This window comes from Oncorhynchus clarkii, chromosome 29 (genome assembly GCF_045791955.1).
Source record: "Oncorhynchus clarkii lewisi isolate Uvic-CL-2024 chromosome 29, UVic_Ocla_1.0, whole genome shotgun sequence".
Classification (NCBI taxonomy): domain Eukaryota; kingdom Metazoa; phylum Chordata; class Actinopteri; order Salmoniformes; family Salmonidae; genus Oncorhynchus; species Oncorhynchus clarkii.
Genome location: NC_092175.1, coordinates 8,320,142 through 8,342,121, shown reverse-complemented (window position 1 = coordinate 8,342,121; position 21,980 = coordinate 8,320,142). Strand labels below are relative to the sequence as shown.

General features: G+C 47.1%; 1 protein-coding gene across 4 annotated transcripts in view; it reads left to right on the top strand.

Moving 5' to 3' along the window:
• The window catches only part of LOC139388430 (myocyte-specific enhancer factor 2C-like), a 39,296-nt gene extending 18,375 nt beyond the window's left edge, over positions 1-20,921 (top strand). For 2 of the 4 annotated variants that reach the window (XM_071135088.1, XM_071135089.1), the window contains 7 exons: positions 1,545-1,748; positions 14,296-14,439; positions 14,532-14,781; positions 14,886-15,064; positions 15,341-15,470; positions 17,607-17,742; positions 17,858-20,921. In XM_071135088.1, coding sequence (XP_070991189.1) covers positions 1,545-1,748; positions 14,296-14,439; positions 14,532-14,781; positions 14,886-15,064; positions 15,341-15,470; positions 17,607-17,742; positions 17,858-18,194 — 1,380 coding nt within the window. In that variant the 3' untranslated portion in view covers positions 18,195-20,921. Of the gene's footprint in view, positions 1-1,544; positions 1,749-14,295; positions 14,440-14,528; positions 14,782-14,885; positions 15,065-15,340; positions 15,471-17,606; positions 17,743-17,857 lie in introns of all 4 variants that reach the window. The other 2 variants (XM_071135086.1, XM_071135087.1) reach the window with 1 other exon arrangement.
• The last annotated feature ends 1,059 nt before the right edge of the window (positions 20,922-21,980 follow it).

Sequence of the window (21,980 nt, the reverse complement as noted above, 5' to 3'; positions counted from 1 at the left end):
TATCGATCTCTCCCTTTCTATCGATCTCTCCCTTTCTATCGATCTCTCCCTTTCTATCGATCTCTCCCTCTCCCTTTCTATCAATCTCTCCCTTTCTATCGATCTCTCCCTTTCTATCGATCTCTCCCTTTCTATCGATCTCTCCCTTTCTATCGATCTCTCCCTCTCCCTTTCTATCAATCTCTCCCTTTCTATCGATCTCTCCCTTTCTATCGATCTCTCCCTCTCCCTTTCTATCAATCTCTCCCTTTCTATCAATCTCTCCCTCTCTCCCTTTCTATCAATCTCTCCCTTTCTATCGATCTCTCCCTTTCTATCGATCTCTCCCTCTCCCTTTCTGTCAATCTCTCCCTTTCTATCGATCTCTCCCTTTCTATCGATCTCTCCCTCTCCCTTTCTATCAATCTCTCCCTCTCCCTTTCTATCAATCTCTCCCTTTCTATCAATCTCTCCCTCTCCCTTTCTATCAACCTCTCCCTTTCTATCAATCTCTCCCTCTCTCCCTTTCTATCAATCTCTCCCTCTCCCTTTCTATCAATCTCTCCCTCTCCCTTTCTATCAATCTCTCCCTTTCTATCAATCTCTCCCTCTCTCCCTTTCTATCAATCTCTCCCTCTCTCCCTTTCTATCGATCTCTCCCTTTTCCTTTCTATCTCTCCCTTTTCCTTTCTATCAATCTCTCCCTCTCTCCCTTTCTATCGATCTCTCCCTTTTCCTTTATCTCTCCCTCTCCCTTTCTATCAATCTCTCCCTCTCTCCCTCTCCCTTTCTATCAATCTCTCCCTCTCTCCCTTTCTATCGATCTCTCCCTTTTCCTTTCTATCTCTCCCTTTTCCTTTCTATCTCTCCCTTTTCCTTTCTATCAATCTCTCCCTCTCTCCCTTTCTATCGATCTCTCCCTTTTCCTTTCTATCTCTCCCTTTTCCTTTCTATCTCTCCCTTTTCCTTTCTATCTCTCCCTCGTCCTTTCTATCTCTCCCTCTCCTTTCCCTTTCTATCTCTCCCTTTTCCTTTCTATCTCTCCCTTTCCTTTCTATCAATCTCTCCCTCTCCCTTTCTATCAATCTATCCCTCTCTCCCTTTCTATCAATCTCTCCCTCTCTCCCTTTCTATCAATCTCTCCCTCTCTCCCTCTCTCTTTATATCAATCTCTTCCGCTCTCCCTTTTCATTTCTATCTATCTCTCCCTCTCTCCCTCTACCTTTCTATCTATCTCTCCCTTTCTATCTATCTCTCCCTCTCTCCCTCTACCTTTCTATCTATCTCTCCCTTTCTATCTATCTCTCCCTCTCTCCCTCTACCTGTCTATCTCTCTGCCTTTCTATCTATCTCTCCCTCTCTCCCACTACCTTTCTATCTATCTCTCCCTCTCCCTCTCTCCCTCTACCTTTCTATCTCTCTGCCTTTCTATCTATCTCTACCTCTCTCCCTCTACCTTTCTATCTATCTCTACCACTCTCTCCCTTTCTATCTCTCCCCCTCCCCCTCCCCCTCCCTACCTTTCTATCCATCTTTCCATTCTCCCGCTCGTTCTCCATCTCCAGGTGACGTTCACCAAGAGGAAGTTTGGCCTGATGAAGAAGGCGTACGAGCTGAGCGTGCTGTGTGACTGTGAGATCGCCCTCATCATCTTCAACAGCACCAACAAGCTGTTCCAGTATGCCAGCACCGACATGGACAAGGTGCTGCTCAAGTACACCGAGTACAACGAGCCTCACGAGAGCAGGACCAACTCTGACATCGTGGAGGTGGGGCCCACACAGTTTATTTGCAGACTGATTCACGAACATAGTTTCCCAGGTCTAATAGCAGATTAGATATCTGATTATAAGTACATGTTCAGTTTGTTGAATTAACAGTGGAATTCAGCTAGTCTGATGGTATTTTGTGACATTCAGTACTCAGGCCCGTGTGTGTGTGTGTGTGTGTGTGTGTGTGTGTGTGTGTGTGTGTGTGTGTGTTGGGCTCGTGGCCCACGGCTCAGGGAGGCTAACGTGTGCAGGTCTGAGTCGGCCAGCCAGGAGTTACTTAACGATGTTAAGGAACAAGGTGTCCCCTCACAAACACACACACACACACGTCCAACATCCCCATTCAACCCTCTTCAGGGCCACCCAGCGGACCATGGTCCATGTGACAGAGGTTAGGGAGGTTTTAGGGATCAGAGTTCACAGGACAGGTGTGTTGGATTCCGGCTCTGGAACGTTGGCAGGAATCTGCGCCGGCTTGGAGGAGAGTCGGTGTGGTCTTATATAGGATCCTATAAAGAAGGGGAGAAGGAGAGAGAGAGAACAGAGAGATCAGTGAAAGATGTGCGTTCCCACACAGGCCATGAGCCTCCCATTGGGAGTAGTGGGAAAACCGAGCTTGGTAGAGTTTTGGTAGAGTGCAGAAGGGGGTGGGGATGTTAAATGTGTGGGAATGGGGACTTCTAGCACTGCAGAACGCTGGGTGGGTGGGTGGGGGGAGGGGGGGGGATATGCAGCTCAGTTTTGGGACTATCCCATGTGTTCCATTGTACCCCCGGGCAAACTAAATCAACCAAGCACAGCTAAAATACTCCACAGAGTTTCACATTTGAGCCCGATCTGGAGGTTATGTGTTGACGTGTCAGTGTTGTATAACGTGGTGTTTTGCCTGATAGCTGATGTTGTAACGTGGTGTGAAGGTGGGTCAGTTCTCCCTCTTCACCTGTCCTCCACGAGGCCACCTCATGGTTAGTCTGCCAGCCCCGACAGGAGCAGCATATCATTTACTGTTAATCTACTGTAATCCACCATAATCCCATCACACTCAATTACTGTAATCTCAATATGCTCCTTCTAATCCCTCTCACCAAGCGTCAACTCTCCTCTCCCTTCATCTCTTCTCCCCATCCCTCCTCTCTTTCCTCCTCCTCCCTCTCTTCCTGGCTGACCTGGTCACCTCTAGTCTGTAGTCTATCTCCTGGGGGACAAATAAATGAGGATGGATATTTCCCTCCTCTTTCTGTCTCAGTTCCCTTTCCTTCTCTCTCTCCTCTCTCACTTTCAAGCCTCTCTATCGCTCCCTCGCCCCTTCTCCTCCTTTCTCCCTTACCCTCTATGCCAATTTATTCCCTTCCAGATTGTTTGTGTTCCATCTACCTATCAGCCTCTCTCGATCCCTTCCCCCCTTCCTTGACCATTTCTGTCCCTGTCCCTCCGTCTCTCGCGCGCCAGTGTGTTTGGTTAGTTCAGTCTTGGCAGGGCCAGTCATTCTAACTGGTTTCCCGTCCAGCTCTCTTACCACAGAGTTGATAGAGCCACTGTGACTTCACGCACATGCATGCCAGTGCATTCCTGTGCTTTGAGTTGTGTGCTCTGTTTGTGTGTGTGTGTGTCTGTTGTTGGTGCTCTTACAGTTTTTTTCGATTTCTAAACGACAGTGGGCACAACTGGAGTCACATGTGCAAAACTCTAACCACAGTCTGCACTACCATCAGTCACCTGAGCTAAACAGTTCACATCACCTGCAAAACTCATTCCAAGCAACACAACTCTTAACACATGGCTCAAAACACGCTCAGTGCAGCCAAACACTATGCACAACCCTCACTGAGATAACACACACTGTCACTCAGAACACACTGAGAGTAAAAACACTAGCATCAAACACCAATACAGAAAATACAAACTTTTCATCTTTACAGTTTGAACAATTTCAGTGACTTCATACAAAGTAATATTTTCTTCAAAGAAAAGAGTGACATTCTTTCACATGATTTATTAACATTTTTAGAACATAACAATTCTTTAAGCTAAATGAAAATTAGCAGTTTGCTTCAATAGTCTGTAGTAATTTACGGAATTACAGTAATGAGAAAAAAAAGGTAGAAACTAAAAGTACATACTGTAATTCAAACAAATAATTGAGGGGCTAATCCTGCCTCTCTCTAGCATCAGGTTTTCTTCAACATCACATCTAATGTTTTCTCTTGTCATGCACCTGGGGAAGAACGTTCTGGAGTGCCTTATCCATCCCTGGCAGTCCTCTGGACTCGTGTCCTCACATCCGGCACGCATGGCTTCCAAAAGAGACATTTGGTCATGTGGGTGGTGACCAAACACTTTCCACCTCCAGGCAGAGAAAAACTCCTCTATTGGGTTGAGGAAGGGTGAATATGCAGGCAGGTACAAAACCATAAATCTGTGATGTGCTGCAAACCAATCTGTGACAGCTGCAGAGTGGTGAAAAGCAACGTTATCGCAAACTATGACAAAAACTTGGGGGTTTCTTACTGGCTCCCCCTGTTCTGCTGTCACTAGCTGAGCATAGAGCTGTTCTAGGAAAGCTATAAGCCTTTCTGTGTTGTATGGGCCAATGAGTGGTGTGTTGAGAAGCAAACCATCATTGGCCATTGCAGCACACATGGTGATATTTCCCCCCCTTTGGCCTGGAACCTCCACAGTGGCCCTTTGACCTATAACATTCCTTCCTCTGCGCCGTGTTTTGGCAAGGTTAAATCCAGCTTCATCGATAAATACAAATGAATGTGGTCTTTCCAGTGCTTCCACCTCCATTACTCTCTGAAAAACAGTAAGTGCACAGTTTTACTGTAGAAATGCTAGTGTTTTTTTTTACTGTAAATATTTTGTATAGCTGTGTACGTAACCTCAGACGTCTTACCTGGACATATTGGTATCTTTGCTCTTTTACCCGTTCACTGTTTCTCTCGAACGGTACAGTGAATAACTGTTTCATTGTAACTTGGTGTTTCTTTAGGACTCGAGCAATAGTTGTTGTGCTGACAGAATTAACATTTTCAAATATATCATTATCAGCCAGCACTCTATCTTGAATCTCCCGCAGTTTTATTGCATTGTTGACAACAACCATGTCAACAATAGCATTTTCCTGCGCATCTGAAAATATTTTTCCTCTTCCCCCTGTTGGGGGCAGCCTTTGGGTCCTGTTGTAAAAATATATTTTACAGTCAAACTTACTGTAATATATATCTGTGTAAATATTCTATAATTGCAATACAAAATAGATTCCTGTAATGTTTTCATTTACTGTAAGGATGTAACTCTCACCTGTTTGCATGATGGAAAATTCGCATTACAGATGCCACTGTGGATCTTTGCAGATTGGGTTGCACCCTCAACCCTGCCTCTCTCAATGAGAGACCATGGTTCACGACATGGTCTATAAGTGTAGCCCTTATTTCATCTGAAATAACAGCTCTTTGTCTTCTTTGTCTTCCTCCACGCATCCGCCCTCTCCCTGCCACCCTTCTCCCTCCACGAACCCATCTTCCTTGTTCCATTTCCAAAATTAGTCTTTCTGAGCTCTACCTATATATACTGTAATATGTGTGTGTGTTCACTAACAAGTCTAAAACAAGACACCTGCTTAGCCTTTCAGCTGAAATTGCAATCAGCAGTGTTTGAAAGGCACAAGGCTGAAATCTATTCCGTTTTGAATGTGTGGTTCACAGTTTTGACAGCAGTGTGTTAGCATTTGAACAAAATGCTGTAAATCCACAGTGTTGTGCAGGTTGTGGTTAAAGTCATGGTATAAGTGTGTAGAGTTTTGAAAACTGTGTTCAAGCAATGAAAAACGAACTAGAGTTTGGTCCACATGAACTGCTGCTGTGCAGACTGTAGTTAGAGTTTTGCACATGTGACTCCAGTTGTGTCCACTGTCGTTTAGCAATCGAAAAAAACTGTAAATGTTTTCACCTGCAAATATGCTGCTGTCCACACGGCTCACACCACAGACACAGAGCGCGACAATCTAGAGACCGACTACCAAAGCGAAACAGAGATGACCCCGACTCAGTCTTTTTACTGGAGTGTGTCCTGTCCATAAATTGGTAGTGACTTTCAATATACTATAACAACATACGGGTGTATTTCTCAGCATCTCACACAGCTCCTGTGCTTTGTATTGGTAAAAAAACTCATGACCTAGCTGTGAAACCTTGTGAGCCGTAGAACTATCTGCCTGACAGGAATGGAGCAGAATAGAGTCTCCTTTGTCTGGGTTTCTTTCCCCAATAATGAGGGGGAGGTGTGTGTTCCTGTGTGTGTGTGTGTGTGTGTGTGTGTGTGTGTGTTGGAGCTTGCTGGATTTGTTGCTCGTGGATCAGGATCATGGCTATAAATAACAGAGAACTTCTGCATTCCTCACCCCCTTTTCTACTAACTCTATTTCGCTCCATTCTGTGGTGTGTGTGTGTGTGTGTGTGTGTGTCGCAGATTGAAAACAGCTGAAGCTCTCAGTGAGGCTCGTCAAAAAGAACACACAAAACACACACACAGTCCCAGTGGTTACTCCAGCTCTCTTTGTGTAGTCAATTCCTTCCTGTTAAATGCTTGGAAACCAGCAGCAGGCTAAAAATAGACGGCTTCTGCTAAGAATAGCCTCTCTGGGATGTGCGTATGAGTTTATGTGTGTATGTGTGTGTGTGTTGTATGTGTGTGTGTGTGTGTCTTGGCAGGCTGGCAGACATGAGGAGAAATAGAGGGGTCGTGTAACTTGGTCAAAAAAACTTTAGATTTCATCTCATTTTAACATTCTGTCATAAATAGCACATGTCCAACTTCATAAAAATACAAGTTTTCCTATCTCAAGAGTTTCTATAAAAAATTATAATAACTACAGTAAGTATCTATTATGTTCCAAATAAAGTAACAGGGTTGACTGTAACAGGGTTGACCATTTCACCTTAAATCATGTTTGTTGTGTGCAATTGACATGGAGGTGCAATTGAATGGAAGCTTCACAATAAATTTGAAAAAAATTAAATTGCCAAAGTTGTTTTGCCTGTCTATCTATGAGTAAGAGGGTTGAAGTGTTTTCCAACACAAAACAACAGCAAATGACAAACTACTATTTGTAACGGTTTTCTTGGTGAGAAGGAGAGTCGGACCAAAATGCAGCATGTAGATTGCGATCCATGTTTTAATGAACAAACGTAAAACACGAATCAATGCAAACACTACAAAAATAAAGAACGTGATGAACGTAACGAAAACCTAAAACAGCCTATCTGGTGAAAAACACATAGACAGGAACAATCACCCACAAACACACAGTGAAACCCAGGCTACCTAAATATGGTTCCCAATCAGAGACAATGACGAACACCTGCCTCTGACTGAGAACCATATCAGGCTGAACATAGAAATAGACAAACAAGACATGAAACATAGAATGCCCACTCAGATCACACCCTGACCAATCAAAACATAGAAAATACAAAGTAAACTATGGTCAGGGCGTGACAGTACCCCCCCCCCCCCCCCAAGGTGCGGACTCCGGCCGCAAAACCTGAACCTATAGGGGAGGGTCTGGGTGGGCATCTGTCCGCGGTGGCGGCTCTGGCGCTGGACGTGGACCCCACTCCATGACAGTTTTAATCCCCCTCCTAAACGTCCCTAAATAGGTTACCCACCACAATGATAACATGGGACAGAGGGACAGCTCGGGACAGAGGTAACTCGGGACAGATGGGTAGCTCAGCACTGAGAGGAAGCTCAGCACTGAGAAGAAGCTCAGCACTGAGAGGAAGCCCAGGCAGGTAGTAGAAACTACCAGAACCTGGCTGGCTGGCGGTTTCAGCAGATCCTGGTCGACTAGCAGATCTGGAAGAATCTGGTCGACTGGCGGATCTGGGAGAATCTGGTCGACTGGCGGATCTGGGAGAGTCTGGTCGACTGGCAGATCTGGAAGAGTCTGGTCGACTGGCAGATCTGGAAGAGTCTGGTCGACTGGCAGATCTGGAAGAGTCTGGTCGACTGGCAGATCTGGTCGACTGGCAGATCTGGAAGAGTCTGGTCGACTGGCAGATCTGGAAGAGTCTGGTCGACTGGCAGATCTGGAAGAGTCTGGTCGACTGGCAGATCTGGAAGAGTCTGGTCGACTGGCAGATCTGGAAGAGTCTGGTCGACTGGCAGATCTGGAAGAGTCTGGTCGACTGGCAGATCTGGAAGAGTCTGGTCGACTGGCAGATCTGGAAGAGTCTGGTCGACTGGCAGATCTGGAAGAGTCTGGTCGACTGGCAGATCTGGAAGAGTCTGGTCGACTGGCAGATCTGGAAGAGTCTGGACGACTGGCAGATCTGGAAGAGTCTGGTCGACTGGCAGATCTGGAAGAGTCTGGTCGACTGGCAGATCTGGAAGAGTCTGGTCGACTGGCAGATCTGGAAGAGTCTGGTCGACTGGCAGATCTGGAAGAGTCTGGTCGACTGGCAGATCTGGAAGAGTCTGGTTGACTGACAGCTCTGGCTGCTCCGTGCTGACTGGCTGCTCCATGCTGACTGGCAGCTCTGGCTGCTCCATGCTGACTGGCTGCTCCATGCTGACTGGCAGCTCTGGCTGCTCCATGCTGACTGGCTGCTCTGGCTGCTCCATGCTGACTGGCTGCTCGGGCTGCTCCATGCTGACTGACTGCTCCATGCTGACTGGCGGCCCTGGCTGCTCCATGCTGACTGGCGGCCCTGGCTGCTCCATGCTGACTGGCGGCCCTGGCTGCTCCATGCTGACTGGCGGCTCTGGCTGCTCCATGCAGACTGGCAGCTCTGGCGGCTCCTTGCAGACTGGCAGCTCTGGCGGCTCCTTGCAGACTGGCAGCTCTGGCGGCTCCTTGCAGACTGGCAGCTTTGGCGGCATCCTGCAGAAAGGCAGCTCTGGCGGCTCCTTGCAGACTGGCAGCTCCTTGCAGACTGGCAGCTCCTTGCAGACTGGCAGCTCCATGCAGACTGGCAGCTCCATACAGACTGGCAGCTCCATACAGACTGGCAGCTCCTTACAGACTGGCAGCTCCTTGCAAACTGGCAGCTCCTTGCAAACTGGCAGCTCCTTGCAAACTGGCAGTTCCGAACAGGCGGGAGACTCCGGCAGCGCTGTAGAGGCGGAAAGCTCTGACAGCGCTAAACAGGCGGGAGACTCCGACAGCGCTGAAGAGGAGGGAGGCTCTGGCAGCGCTGGACAGGCGAGGCGCACTGTAGGCCTGATGCGTGGTGCTGGCACTGGTGGTACTGGGCCGAGGACACGCACAGGAAGCCTGGTGCGGGGAGCTGCTACCGGAGGGCTGGGGTGTGGAGGTGGTACTGGAAAAACCGGACCGTGCAGGTGCACTGGAGCTCTTGAGCACCGAGCCTGCCCAACCTTACCTGGTTGAATGCTCACGGTCGCCCTGCCAGTGCGGCGAGGTGGAATAGCCCGCACTGGGCTATGCAGGCGAACCGGAGACACCGAGCGCAAGGCTGGTGCCATGTAAGCCGGCCCAAGGAGACGCACTGGGGACCAGCTGCGTAGAGCCGGCTTCATGGCATTAGGCTCGACGCTCAATCTAGCCCGGCCGACACGCGGAGCTGGAATATACCGCACCGGGCTATGCACCCGCACTGGAGACACCGTGCGCACCACTGCATAACACGGTGCCTGTCCGGTCTCTCTAGCCCCCCGGTAAGCACAGGGAGTCTGCCCAGGTCTCCTACCTGGCGTAGCCATACTCCCTGTTAGCCCCCCCCCAAGAAATTTTTGGGGCTGCCTCTCAGGCTTCCATCCGCTACGTCGTGCTGCCTCCTCATATCTGCGCCTCTCCGCTTTCGCCGCCTCCAGTTCTTCTTTGGGGCGGCGATATTCTCCTGGCTGAGCCCAGGGTCCTCTTCCTTCTAATTCGTCCTCCCATGTCCATACCTCCTCTTTGGGCTGCTCCTGTTGCCTCTTTGGGCGGCTACACTCCCCTGGTTTAGCCCAGGGTCCTCTCCCGTCGAGGATTTCCTCCCATGTCCAGAAATCCTTATTGCGCGTCTCCTCGCGCTGCTCCTGCCTGTTGACACGCTGCTTGGTCCTTTTGTGGTGGGTGATTCTGTAACGGTTTTCTTGTTGAGAAGGAGAGTCGGACCAAAATGCAGCATGTAGATTGCGATCCATGTTTTAATGAACAAACGTAAAACACGAATCAATGCAAACACTACAAAAATAAAGAACGTGATGAACGTAACGAAAACCTAAAACAGCCTATCTGGTGAAAAACACATAGACAGGAACAATCACCCACAAACACACAGTGAAACCCAGGCTACCTAAATATGGTTCCCAATCAGAGACAATGACGAACACCTGCCTCTGACTGAGAACCATATCAGGCTGAACATAGAAATAGACAAACAAGACATGAAACATAGAATGCCCACTCAGATCACACCCTGACCAATCAAAACATAGAAAATACAAAGTAAACTATGGTCAGGGCGTGACACTATTACTATTTATTAGATGTTCAATGTTTCTTTAGATTTAAAAACTAAATACAAAAAAAAGGAATCTTTTCACCTTATTAATACGAGAGTTCAGTTCACGTAAAAGGGTTGACCTTAAACTGAGGGACGCAAATGAATCACTATGAAATAAATGATAATCTCATGAATAACTTTGTCAAAGCAACAAAATAACTTTACTTTACAATGACGGTGAAAAAAACTTGATTTCCCCACGTCTTATATTTATCTCCACACTGTGAAGTTGGAATAATCCTGTGAAAATGACCATGATGCTCTTTTATTGTAAGAGCTGTTTTGAAAAGACAATGTCAGCCTGTTTTGGTGGGATGGAGTTGTGGCCTGCCCGGGTGACAGGCAGGTCGTTGTCAATGAAACTCCACAATACGGTGCCGAGCGTTTGATTTGGCTGCTGAGGGGCAAGGAGACCACCAGCTCGGCTAAAACCATTGACAAATAAGTGCTGTTTTCAAAATGAAAGTTAAATAAAAGCTATAAGTATTTGGTTTTAACATCATCACCTCTTAATTAAACATCATATTCAGAACTGCGCATTTCCGATTATTCCACCTTTAACTCTACCATCGGAGTTATACAACCATTCACTGCATTCTTTACATGATCAGTGCACATCGATTGATCATGTCATTTCAGACACGTGAGGGTAGCCTATCACTTTGACATATAACTAGCTAGCTAGCTAAGCAAACAACACGTGTCATTTAGCTTGCTTCGTCACAGATGAGGCTTTTGGAAAGCGCTTGACATCGGCAAGTCCTCGCCCTGGTAAAGTTGCCGGTCAGACTCCTGTCATCACCGCTATAGTCAGCAGACCACCCTGCATCCCACTGCTGGCTTGCTCCTGAAGCTCAGCAGGGTTGGTCCTGGTCGCTCCCTAGATGGGAGACCAGATGCTGCTGGAAGTGGTGTTGGAGGGCCAGTAGGAGGCACTCTTTCCTCAGGTCTAAAAAAAATAATATCCCAATGCCCCAGGGCAGTGATTGGGGACATTGCCCTGTGTAGGGTGCCGTCTTTCGGATGGGACGTTAAACGGGTGTCCTGACTCTCTGTGGTCACTAAAGATCCCTTGGCACTTATCGTAGGAGTAGGGGTGTTAACCCCGGTGTCCTGGCTAAATTCCCAATCTGGACCTCATACCATCACGGTCACCTAATAATCCCCAGTTTATAATGGACTCATTCATCCCCGCTCCTCTCCCCTGTAACTATTCCCCAGGTCGTTGCTGTAAATAAGTATGTGTTCTAAGTCAACTTACCTAGTAAAATAAATGTAAAAAATAGATGGCAGGCAAGTCAAACAATATTTACATAGAGCCATCTAGTTTATCCCCTGAAAGTTAGCTTGTTAACTAGTTATTATTGACATGATCTGTCATCAGCTAGCCAATAGTGAGAAATGTCATCAGGACGCCCTCGCGTGTCTGAAATGACACGATCAGTTACTTGCTGTATAACTCTGATGATCGAGCAACGTTTATTTCATGTGAATGATGGGAAATGTGTAGTTCTGACTATGGCCTTTGAGAGGTGATGATATTACAAACAAACACATTTATTGAACAATCCCTTGAAAAACGGCGCGCAGCAGGCAAATCGAACCGCTCTGCGCCACATTGTGATGTTGATAGAACAATAAGAAGGAGAGGTCCTGACCTCTCTGCCACGAACAGTTCGTCTTCAGTTTCCCCCTCCCCAGACCACTCCCAGGCAGTCGTAGCAAAATTCTTTCCCTATAAATTGGTCTTTGCTTTTTGACCATTTTTATATCAAGTAATCAGAGGAAGTTACTTCATTGTTACCCAGAAATGATTTTATATTAAGATTTTTTTTTTTAAAACAGTTGCATTGGACCTTTAAGTGGGTTAAAATCTTTGCGTGAGTGTGTTGAGTGTGACTGCATGTGTGAGTGTGTTGAGTGTGACTGCATGTGTGAGTGTGTTGAGTGTGACTGCATGTGAGTGAGTGTGTTGAGTGTGACTGCATGTGTGTGAGTGTGTTGAGTGTGACTGCATGTGTGAGTGTGTTGAGTGTGACTGCATGTGTGTGAGTGTGTTGAGTGTGACTGCATGTGTGTGAGTGTGTTGAGTGTGACTGCTTTGCGTGAGTGTGTTGAGTGTGACTGCATGTGTGTGCGAGTGCGGTCGAAATGTCCTCCTGTTGGGTTAGGAGAGGTGAGATGTTGTGAGAGTTGCACGTCATGTTCCCTGGCACACGAAGAGCTGCCTTGCACTCTGTGCCCTTGTAATTATGGCACATGCCATAATTGATATGGAAGTGGTTGGGAGACCAGACCACCCATAGGGGAGAAAGAACAACAGGGAGTAGACGGAAAAAAACAGAGAGAGAGAGAGAGAGAGAGATTGAGGTGCTGTAATGGTTTTGAATTGAGGTTGTTTTTTTTGTTAGCAATGCCAGGTAGGTTGTGCCTACCAGAGGAAATACTGATTTCTCCTTTTCGTTTGACAGGGAATGAGTTTAGGGTGGGTTGAAATGGAGGTAGGGTGTTCAGTGATCTCTCTCTCGCTCTCTGTTCGCTCTGTTTTACTTCTCTCCTCTCTCTCTCTCTCTCTCCTCTCTCCTTCTCTTTTCTCTCCCTCCTTCTCTTCTCTCTCAGCTGTCTCCCCCCCCTGAGCACCTATAGTCAGCTGTGCACTCAACCACCTACCACATTCACCTCTCACACACGCACGTACACGCGCAGGCACGCACACGGAACACAAATACGCACCTCTCTCACCACGCACACACGCTGCTCTCAAGGTTACACATTACGGGCCTGTGTGTGCCAGGGCTGTGTTGAGCCCTAGTATGGAGAGTCATGCGTTCTGAAATACAGAGTACGAGTTCTTCACCTTCGTCTCTTTTCACGTGTGTACTGTCATATCAATTTTGTCTGGCTGATGTGTTATTTCGTCAGTCATGGGCATAGTGTGTGATTGTGGGGTGGGGAGGCGAGGCGAGAGAGGTATGGGGAGGGAGTAACAGAAGGGAAGTGAGGGGTGGGGGCAGGGAATGGGCATGAGAGAGACAGAGAGAAGGGACAGTGGGGGTGAGAGGGACGGGGAGTGTGGGGGGTGGGGACTGGGGTCGAGGGGTGCTCTGGCTGCCATAGAGGCAAAAAATAGCCATCTACGGCCATCCCTCGGGCACAGAGCTGTGATTGGCTGAAGCCGGGCTCAGTCACTCCCCCTCCTCGTGTTGGCCAGTGACAGGTGGGCATGACTGGGCAATACGGTGTTGGGCCTGCCACAAAAGGTGTGTTGTGTGTGTGATAGCTTTTTTGGTCTAGTGATAGGCCAGTGTTAGGCCGTAACGTGCTGAGATATGACAAAGTTGAGACAAACTGCATACACACACACACACACACACTGGGCAAAAGCATCCCAGCTCCATGAACATTATCAGCAGTGATAAGAGAGGCTTGCTCTTTTCATTACCCCCCCCATTTTCTCCTCTCATCTCTCCAAATCACTGTCTACCACCCCTCCTCTTTCAGCCCCTCTCCCTCTGTTTCCTGTACTTTTTTCCTCTCACTTTGTCTACTCTCCCTCTCTTCTCCACTCACACTGTAGTTCAATGAGACTATTTATCTAGCATGTGTTATAGCGCCTCTTGGTGGCAGTCAAGGGGGCTGCAACACTTCAGAGCTCTAGAGTAGCTTTTGTGGTTTAATCACTGACTCTCTTTTTTTGTAACAGTGGCATTAATAGACTCTCAAGCCATTTGCAGAGTATCATTAACATTTGTTCTCTCTCTCTCTGTCTCTCTCTCTCTCTCGTACTCTCTCTCTCACTTTCTGTCTCTCTCTCTCTCTCTCTCTCTCTCTCTCGTACTCTCTCTCTCACTCTCTATGTCTCTCTCTCTCTCTCTCTCTCTCTCTCTCTCGTACTCTCTCTCTCTCGTACTCTCTCTCTCTCTCTCGTACTCTCTCTCTCGTACTCTCACTCTCTATGTCTCTCTCTCTCTCTCTCTCTCTCTCTCTCTCTCTCTCTCTCGCTCTCGCTCTCTCGCTCTCTCTCTCAGACTCTACGAAAGAAGGGTCTAAATGGCTTTGACAGTCCCGACATCGAGGCAGACGACTCTGCTGGTCAGAGCCCCGAGTCAGAGGATAAATACCGCAAGATCAACGACGATATCGACCTCATGATCAGCAGACAGAGACTTTGTGTAAGTGCTAACTAGAATTGTGTGTGTGTCCACTCCTACCACTTCTCCATTTGCCTTGCTAACCCTGTCGTCTCTTTGTCTCTGTCCAGCAGGCTCTCCCCCCCTCTAACTACGACATGGTTGGCTCCATCCAGGGCCAAAATAACAGCGGACTACTCTACTCTCAACCTGGGGTGGGGGGTTCCTTAGGAAACCACAATCTGCCGCCCCTCTCGCACACACACCCCGGGCTGCAGAGGAACAGCATGTCGCCTGGACCCCAACACACACACCGACCCCCCAGCGCTGGAAACGCAGGAGGGATGATGGTCTCGGAGCTGTCTAACGCCGTCTCTAACACTGGTGAGTTAACTATCGCGATGCACCCACATTTTTCAGTGTGATGGTTTATGCAACTTGGGTAAAACAAGAAAAAAGGACACTATTCTCCTCTGTCCGTCTCCTAGGTAATGGTAGCTATGGTAACCACCGTCACTCTCCGGGGCTGCTGTCTCCGGGATGTGTGGCCAAAGGCATGCAGGCCAAGACTCCGCCCCTGATGACCTCCATGACCCTGAGTGGTAACCGCAAGCCAGACCTCCGCACGCTGCTGCCCCCTGGCAACAAAAACAACATGCCCTCAGTTGTGAGTGATCTCCTCTTTCTCCATCTCTCTCTCTCTTTCGCCCCCCCCCCCCCCCCCCCCTCCTCACACTCTAGCCCACACCGTACACTCAAACACTAATATGAGTTGTATTGCTTTTCAACGCTGCCAGTGCGAGGATTTTGACATGATGCTGGTGAGTGGTGTGACATCACACTAATGGACAACATGTAGAAAGTTACACTGAATATCTGTTTGTATGTCTAGAAGGAAATGGAGATCCACATAAGTGTGTTATTGTTTGTTGTTTTCTTCCAGAACCAGAGAATAAATCACTCCCAGTCTGCCCAGTCTTTGGCTACTCCTGTGGTCTCCATAGCAACACCTACTCTGCCCGGGCAGGGTATGGGAGGGTACCCCTCTGCCCTCTCCACCTCCTATGGCACAGGTATGCAATCCTCTTCTTTTCTCTTCCTCCTCTTCCTCCTCTCAAAATCACTGCACCGCATTAGGAATAGGAAGGCATTGGGAATAGGAAGGCATTAGGAATAGGAAGGAATTGGGAATAGGAAGGCATTAGGAATAGGAAGGCATTGGGAATAGGAAGGCATTAGGAATAGGAAGGCATTGGGAATAGGAAGGCATTAGGAATAGGAAGGCATTGGGAATAGGAAGGCATTGGGAATAGGAAGGCATTAGGAATAGGAAGGCATTAGGAATAGGAAGGCATTAGGAATAGGAAGGCATTAGGAATAGGAAGGCATTGGGAATAGGAAGGCATTAGGAATAGGAAGGCATTAGGAATAGGAAGGCATTAGGAATAGGAAGGCATTAGGAATAGGAAGGCATTAGGAATAGGAAGGCATTAGGAATAGGAAGGCATTAGGAATAGGAAGGCATTAGGAATAGGAAGGCATTGGGAATAGGAAGGCATTAGGAATAGGAAGGCATTGGGAATAGGAAGGCATTGGGAATAGGAAGGCATTAGGAATAGGAAGGCATTAGGAATAGGAAGGCATTAGGAATATGAAGGCATTGGGAATAGGAAGGCATTAGGAATAGGAAGGCATTAGGAATAGGAAGGCATTAGGAATAGGGAGGCATTAGGAATAGGAAGGCATTAGGAATAGGAAGGCATTAGGAATAGGAAGGCATTGGGAATAGGAAGGCATTGGGAATAGGAAGGCATTGGGAATAGGAAGGCATTAGGAATAGGAAGGCATTAGGAATAGGAAGGCATTAGGAATAGGAAGGCATTGGGAATAGGAAGGCATTAGGAATAGGAAGGCATTAGGAATAGGAAGGCATTAGGAATAGGAAGGCATTGGGAATAGGAAGGCATTGGGAATAGGAAGGCATTGGGAATAGGAAGGCATTAGGAATAGGAAGGCATTAGGAATAGGAAGGCATTGGGAATAGGAAGGCATTAGGAATAGGAAGGCATTAGGAATAGGAAGGCATTAGGAATAGGAAGGCATTAGGAATAGGAAGGCATTAGGAATAGGAAGGCATTAGGAATAGGAAGGCATTGGGAATAGGAAGGCATTGGGAATAGGAAGGCATTGGGAATAGGAAGGCATTGGGAATAGGAAGGCATTAGGAATAGGAAGGCATTAGGAATAGGAAGGCATTAGGAATAGGAAGGCATTGGGAATAGGAAGGCATTAGGAATAGGAAGGCATTAGGAATAGGAAGGCATTGGGAATAGGAAGGCATTAGGAATAGGAAGGCATTAGGAATAGGAAGGCATTAGGAATAGGAAGGCATTAGGAATAGGAAGGCATTGGGAATAGGAAGGCATTAGGAATAGGAAGGCATTGGGAATAGGAAGGCATTAGGAATAGGAAGGCATTGGGAATAGGAAGGCATTGGGAATAGGAAGGCATTGGGAATAGGAAGGCATTAGGAATAGGAAGGCATTAGGAATAGGAAGGCGTTAGGAATAGGAAGGCATTGGGAATAGGAAGGCATTAGGAATAGGAAGGCATTAGGAATAGGAAGGCATTAGGAATAGGAAGGCATTGGGAATATGAAGGCATTAGGAATAGGAAGGCATTGGGAATAGGAAGGCATTAGGAATAGGAAGGCATTAGGAATAGGAAGGCATTAGGAATAGGAAGGCATTAGGAATAGGAAGGCATTAGGAATAGGAAGGCATTAGGAATAGGAAGGCATTAGGAATAGGAAGGCATTAGGAATAGGAAGACATTGGGAATAGGAAGGCATTAGGAATAGGAAGGCATTAGGAATAGGAAGGCATTAGGAATAGGAAGGCATTAGGAATAGGAAGGCATTAGGAATAGGAAGGCATTAGGAATAGGAAGGCATTAGGAATAGGAAGGCATTGGGAATAGGAAGGCATTAGGAATAGGAAGGCATTAGGAATAGGAAGGCATTAGGAATAGGAAGGCATTGGGAATAGGAAGGCATTAGGAATAGGAAGGCATTAGGAATAGGAAGGCATTAGGAATAGGAAGGCATTAGGAATAGGAAGGCATTAGGAATAGGAAGGCATTAGGAATAGGAAGGCATTTTCGATTTGCCCACAAGGTTTGCAACCTTTCTCCCCACTCCCCCTGTGTAGAGTACTCTCTGGGTGACCTGAGCTCTCTGTCAGGCTTCGGAGGGAACGGCTCTGGATCAGTTCACCTGGGATCAGTAACAGGCTGGCAGCAACAACAGCTACAGAACATGCAGCACTCAGCACTAGGACACATGGGGTGAGTGTGTGTGTTTGTGTCTGTGTGTCTCTGTGTGTCTTTTCCTCTGAGTGTGCTTGTGCTTGGGTAGTTCCTCTCCCTCTTTCTAACCACTATCGCTCCTCTCCTCCACCAGAAACCTTTGTCAGAACTCCAACCTCAACCTCCAGAACGTCCATCAGAACCTTCACATCAAGTCAGAGCCAGCCTCCCCGCCCAGAGATCGAGGCATCGGATTTGTCAGCGGAGGGATGGGGGCCGTGCCCCAGGGCTACCTAACAAATCAAGGCCCAGCCGAGGCAGGGCGGTCTCCTGGCGACAGCCTATCCAGCTGTGGGAGCTCATACGACGGCAGCGACCGCGAGGATCACCGCGGAAACGACAACTTCCTGCTGCGCCCGATGTCCAATCAGGAGGAACGCCACAGCCCGTCCGTCAAACGCATGCGCCTATCAGAAGGCTGGGCTACATGATAAGGCCCGCCCCTGATGATTCACTGAGGGGAGGGGGGGGGGGGGGGGCTTGTGTAGAGTTACCTTTAGTGTTACCCTGACTATTATTAATCCTGTGTCCAAAACGGCACCCTATTCCCTACATAGTGCTCTTGCCAAAAAGTAGTGCACTTTACAGAGAATAGGGTGTGATTTCAGATTTGGCCTATATTCTTCTTGTGCAGAGTGAGAGTGTTACACTATAACAGGGACATTATATACAGGAGTGTGTGTGTGTGTGTGGGGGGGGGGTTATAATAGAGACATAAACTGTGTCTCAGATGGCGCTCTATTGCCCATGTAGTGCGCTACCTTTGGCCAAAAGTAGTGGCACCGCATGGGACATAGGGAGTTACTTGAGACGGCAAGGAGTGAGGGTTGATATGGAGTGGGGGGAGTCTGTGTGGGAGGGTGGGGGGTTGCAATTTCTTGCGTTGTGTGTTTGTGAGGGAGGGAATAAGTCAATGAATATGTACACTATGTAAACTAACTAAGAAAAGGTTGAAGATGTCTGGTACTCTGTATGGCCAAGCTACTGGTGAGTTCAGTAATATACTAGGAGACACAAGGACAGGCACTGAGGAGTGGACACGTCACGGTGGATTTGTGTGTGTGTGGATGAGTGTCTACGTGTGTGAGTGTGTGCACACTGGTGTGTGTGTGTGTGTGTGTGTGCCATGTACTACCTAGGCCCGGTCTGCAGCTGGCTGACTAGCAGACAGATAGTGCGAGTGTTCACTACCACTCGTGCATGTTGCAGGTTCAACGTATTCATGTATATAACGAGGGAGGGTAGGCAGAGAAAGAGAGAGAACGGGACAGAGTGACAAAGGCAGGAAGAAAGAGAGAGATGGAGGGGGGGGGGACAGATGGAAGTGAAAGAGAAAGACAGAAAAGAAGAGAGCGACAGAGGGAGAAAGAGACAGCGAGAGGAGAGTGATAGGGGGAGAGAGGAAGAGAGACAGGGAGGAAGCCATTATGCAACAGGTTGCACAGAGCTGGAACAAAAATGATAAGTCATTCTAATATTCAAATTCTACGGCTGGAACCCTGGACAACTAGAATATCTCACTTGACATGGAGAAGCGTGGGAATCGTAGTTCAATTCAGCCAAAAATACTTTTTAAGAGCCATATGCTGACCAATATAATCTGGGTCGTATACAGTACGGTGTTACTCATCCAGATATACAATACAGCTTGCATTGTATAAGAAATGCTTCGTTTAGTCAATTGAGATTGAGCCAGTGTGTGTGTGTGTGCGTGTGTGTGTGTGTGAGTGTGTGTGTGTGAGATAGCCTTGCCTGTTTTAGCAGCCGGCGAGGCAAAGCCACGGGCAGGAAGGGGTGTGAGTTTAGACAGACAGAACTCCTAAAGCCATATTATAAGATGGTTAGCTGCACATACCAGTGGTTTCCTCTTCATAGTCTCCTGTTTATTTTTAAAAGGTATATTCCTTACCTAATTCTATAAAATAATTATTTTTTAAAACGTCTGTGACATTACGGATGCCTATAGTTCTATTTAAAAAATAATGACAACATTGTTCAAATCTAGATCAAACCTTGTTTTTCTTCACAGTGGGGGTTATTAGGTAGCTGTGTGCAGGTGGACATATTTTCTATCCATCTCGAACATTCAGGGACATTTTTAGTTAAACCTTCTCAACCCGCCAACGATGTTATCTTAGCCTGATAACACATTCTTTAGGAAGGGTTGCTTGGACACCCAGATCAAGCCTTCCCCTGGACTAAAAATGCTCGCTAAATGGAGAATCTCCATTGAAGGCGTGTGTTAATCCGGGAATAGGCCTCAATCGGGGTCTGGAAGATCTAATCTAAGGCCGCAGAGTCAGTGTTACAGACAGAGAAATGGTTGAACTGCTGCCTCTCCTCCCGTCAGATATTATTACGGAAAACACATAGGAAACCCACCTAGAAGCATAACTTCTGACTTTGAAAGTCACATTTGTTCCATTTTGCCAGGTTGCAATACAATACGATACTGACTGATGTCAGTAGACTACAAGAGGGCGGAGCCCCACAATGGGTTATAGACTAACCAACAGCCTGATGCTATCCCGTTCACCGAACTCATCAGAGCTACTGTTTTCCTTTTATTTTCTTTGTCTTCGATATTAGAATTATTTGCCTGTACTGCTCAAATCTGTCATTTACATGTACCTCAAAGGTACCCCACACATTTTCATAGCATGTTGGTTTCGAGTGGGATTCTGAGAATGTTGTGTAAATTCTATTAAATGAACAATAGATCTACTCCATGCAAAACCCACTTTTTAACTATAGAATGTGAATGCTTTGTGAAAGAATTAGGACTTTACATCTCAATAATGTCCTTCTGTATCTAAGTTAGGATCCTTGGATGATCTGGCTATAATGCTCTATGTTGGATTCTGTTCTTTTAAATTGACTTTATACAACTGCATGGCCTTGGGTAGTGCACTCAGAGAGTGTGTGTCGTTAAGGCCTCCTAATACAGACATGGACGTCTTTCTGAGGGGAAGGTTTGGGCGCGGCAGAAGCAGGCCTTTGTCGCTACTTGAAGACAACATGTTTCTCACTAAAGGAAAGGAGCAAACGTCTGTACTTCTTAGCCGACGGAAGTAAACATGTATTTTCCTGCACGGGCGATGAATTAAATGGTATTTTGCAGTCAAACTCAGTAAATATACAGGCTCTTTACTTTTAAACACGTCTCTGTGTGGTTTGTGTGACTCCTGTTTCTGTTCCTCCGCTTTGGCCACATTCTCCTCTCTCTGTGTCTCTGTCTCTCTGTCTCTCTCTGTCTCTCTCTCTGTCTCTCTCTCTGTCTCTCTCTCTCTGTCCATCTCTCTGTCTCTGTCTGTCTCTCTCTCTCTCTCTCTCTCTCTCTCTCTCTCTCTCTCTCTCTCTGTTTAGTTACTTATCCATTTGACTTGTGGTGAAAGATAAAACTAAGGTCAAGAACTATTTCTAATACTTTATCACTGGGTACACAAAGGTATTGGTGTTTCATAAACATGTCCTGTCAAGTGAAACTGGTTCTAGAGAAGGACCAAACTTTAAGTCAAGTTTTTTGGACATATAAATACACTGGAAGACTCTGTTTTAGCCTAAATTATATAGGGTAGAGATCAGAGGGGGCTGGTGGGAGGAGTTATAGGAGGACAGGCTCATTGTAATGGCTGGAGTGGCTTGAATGGAACAGAGTCAACCGTGGTTTCCATGTGTTTGATGCCGTTCCATTGATTCCATTCCAGCCATTACAATGAGCCTGCCCTCCTATAGCTCCTCCCACCAGCCTCCTTTGGTAAAACAATCTATAATGCAATCTGAAGTGTTTGTCGTGTGTGACAACCTGGCCTGTCTGGTTCTTGGTAGACACTGAGTGTACAAAATATAGCTTTTTCCATGATATAGACTGACCAGGTGAATCCAGGTGATTCCTTATTGATGTCACTTGATCAATCCACTTCAGAACCTCCATCCGTCTCTACCAGGGAGACAGGTTAGTGGACTCTGACCCTGTTCAGATGACAGACACAGCAGAGCAGCATCACTCTGATCGTAACACAGTCAAAGACTGGACACACTTGACAGCCTCAGAGTGGAGTACAGACCTGTCAGAGCTGATCCATTTCCCTGTGTAGGGAAAGTGGAGATACTTGGAGACCAGAGATAATGGGGAAGACAGACATGTAGACATGTAGCAGTGGACAAGGTAAGAGTTGGTGAGTTCAGTGCCATCACTGTGACAGAGAATGTGTCAG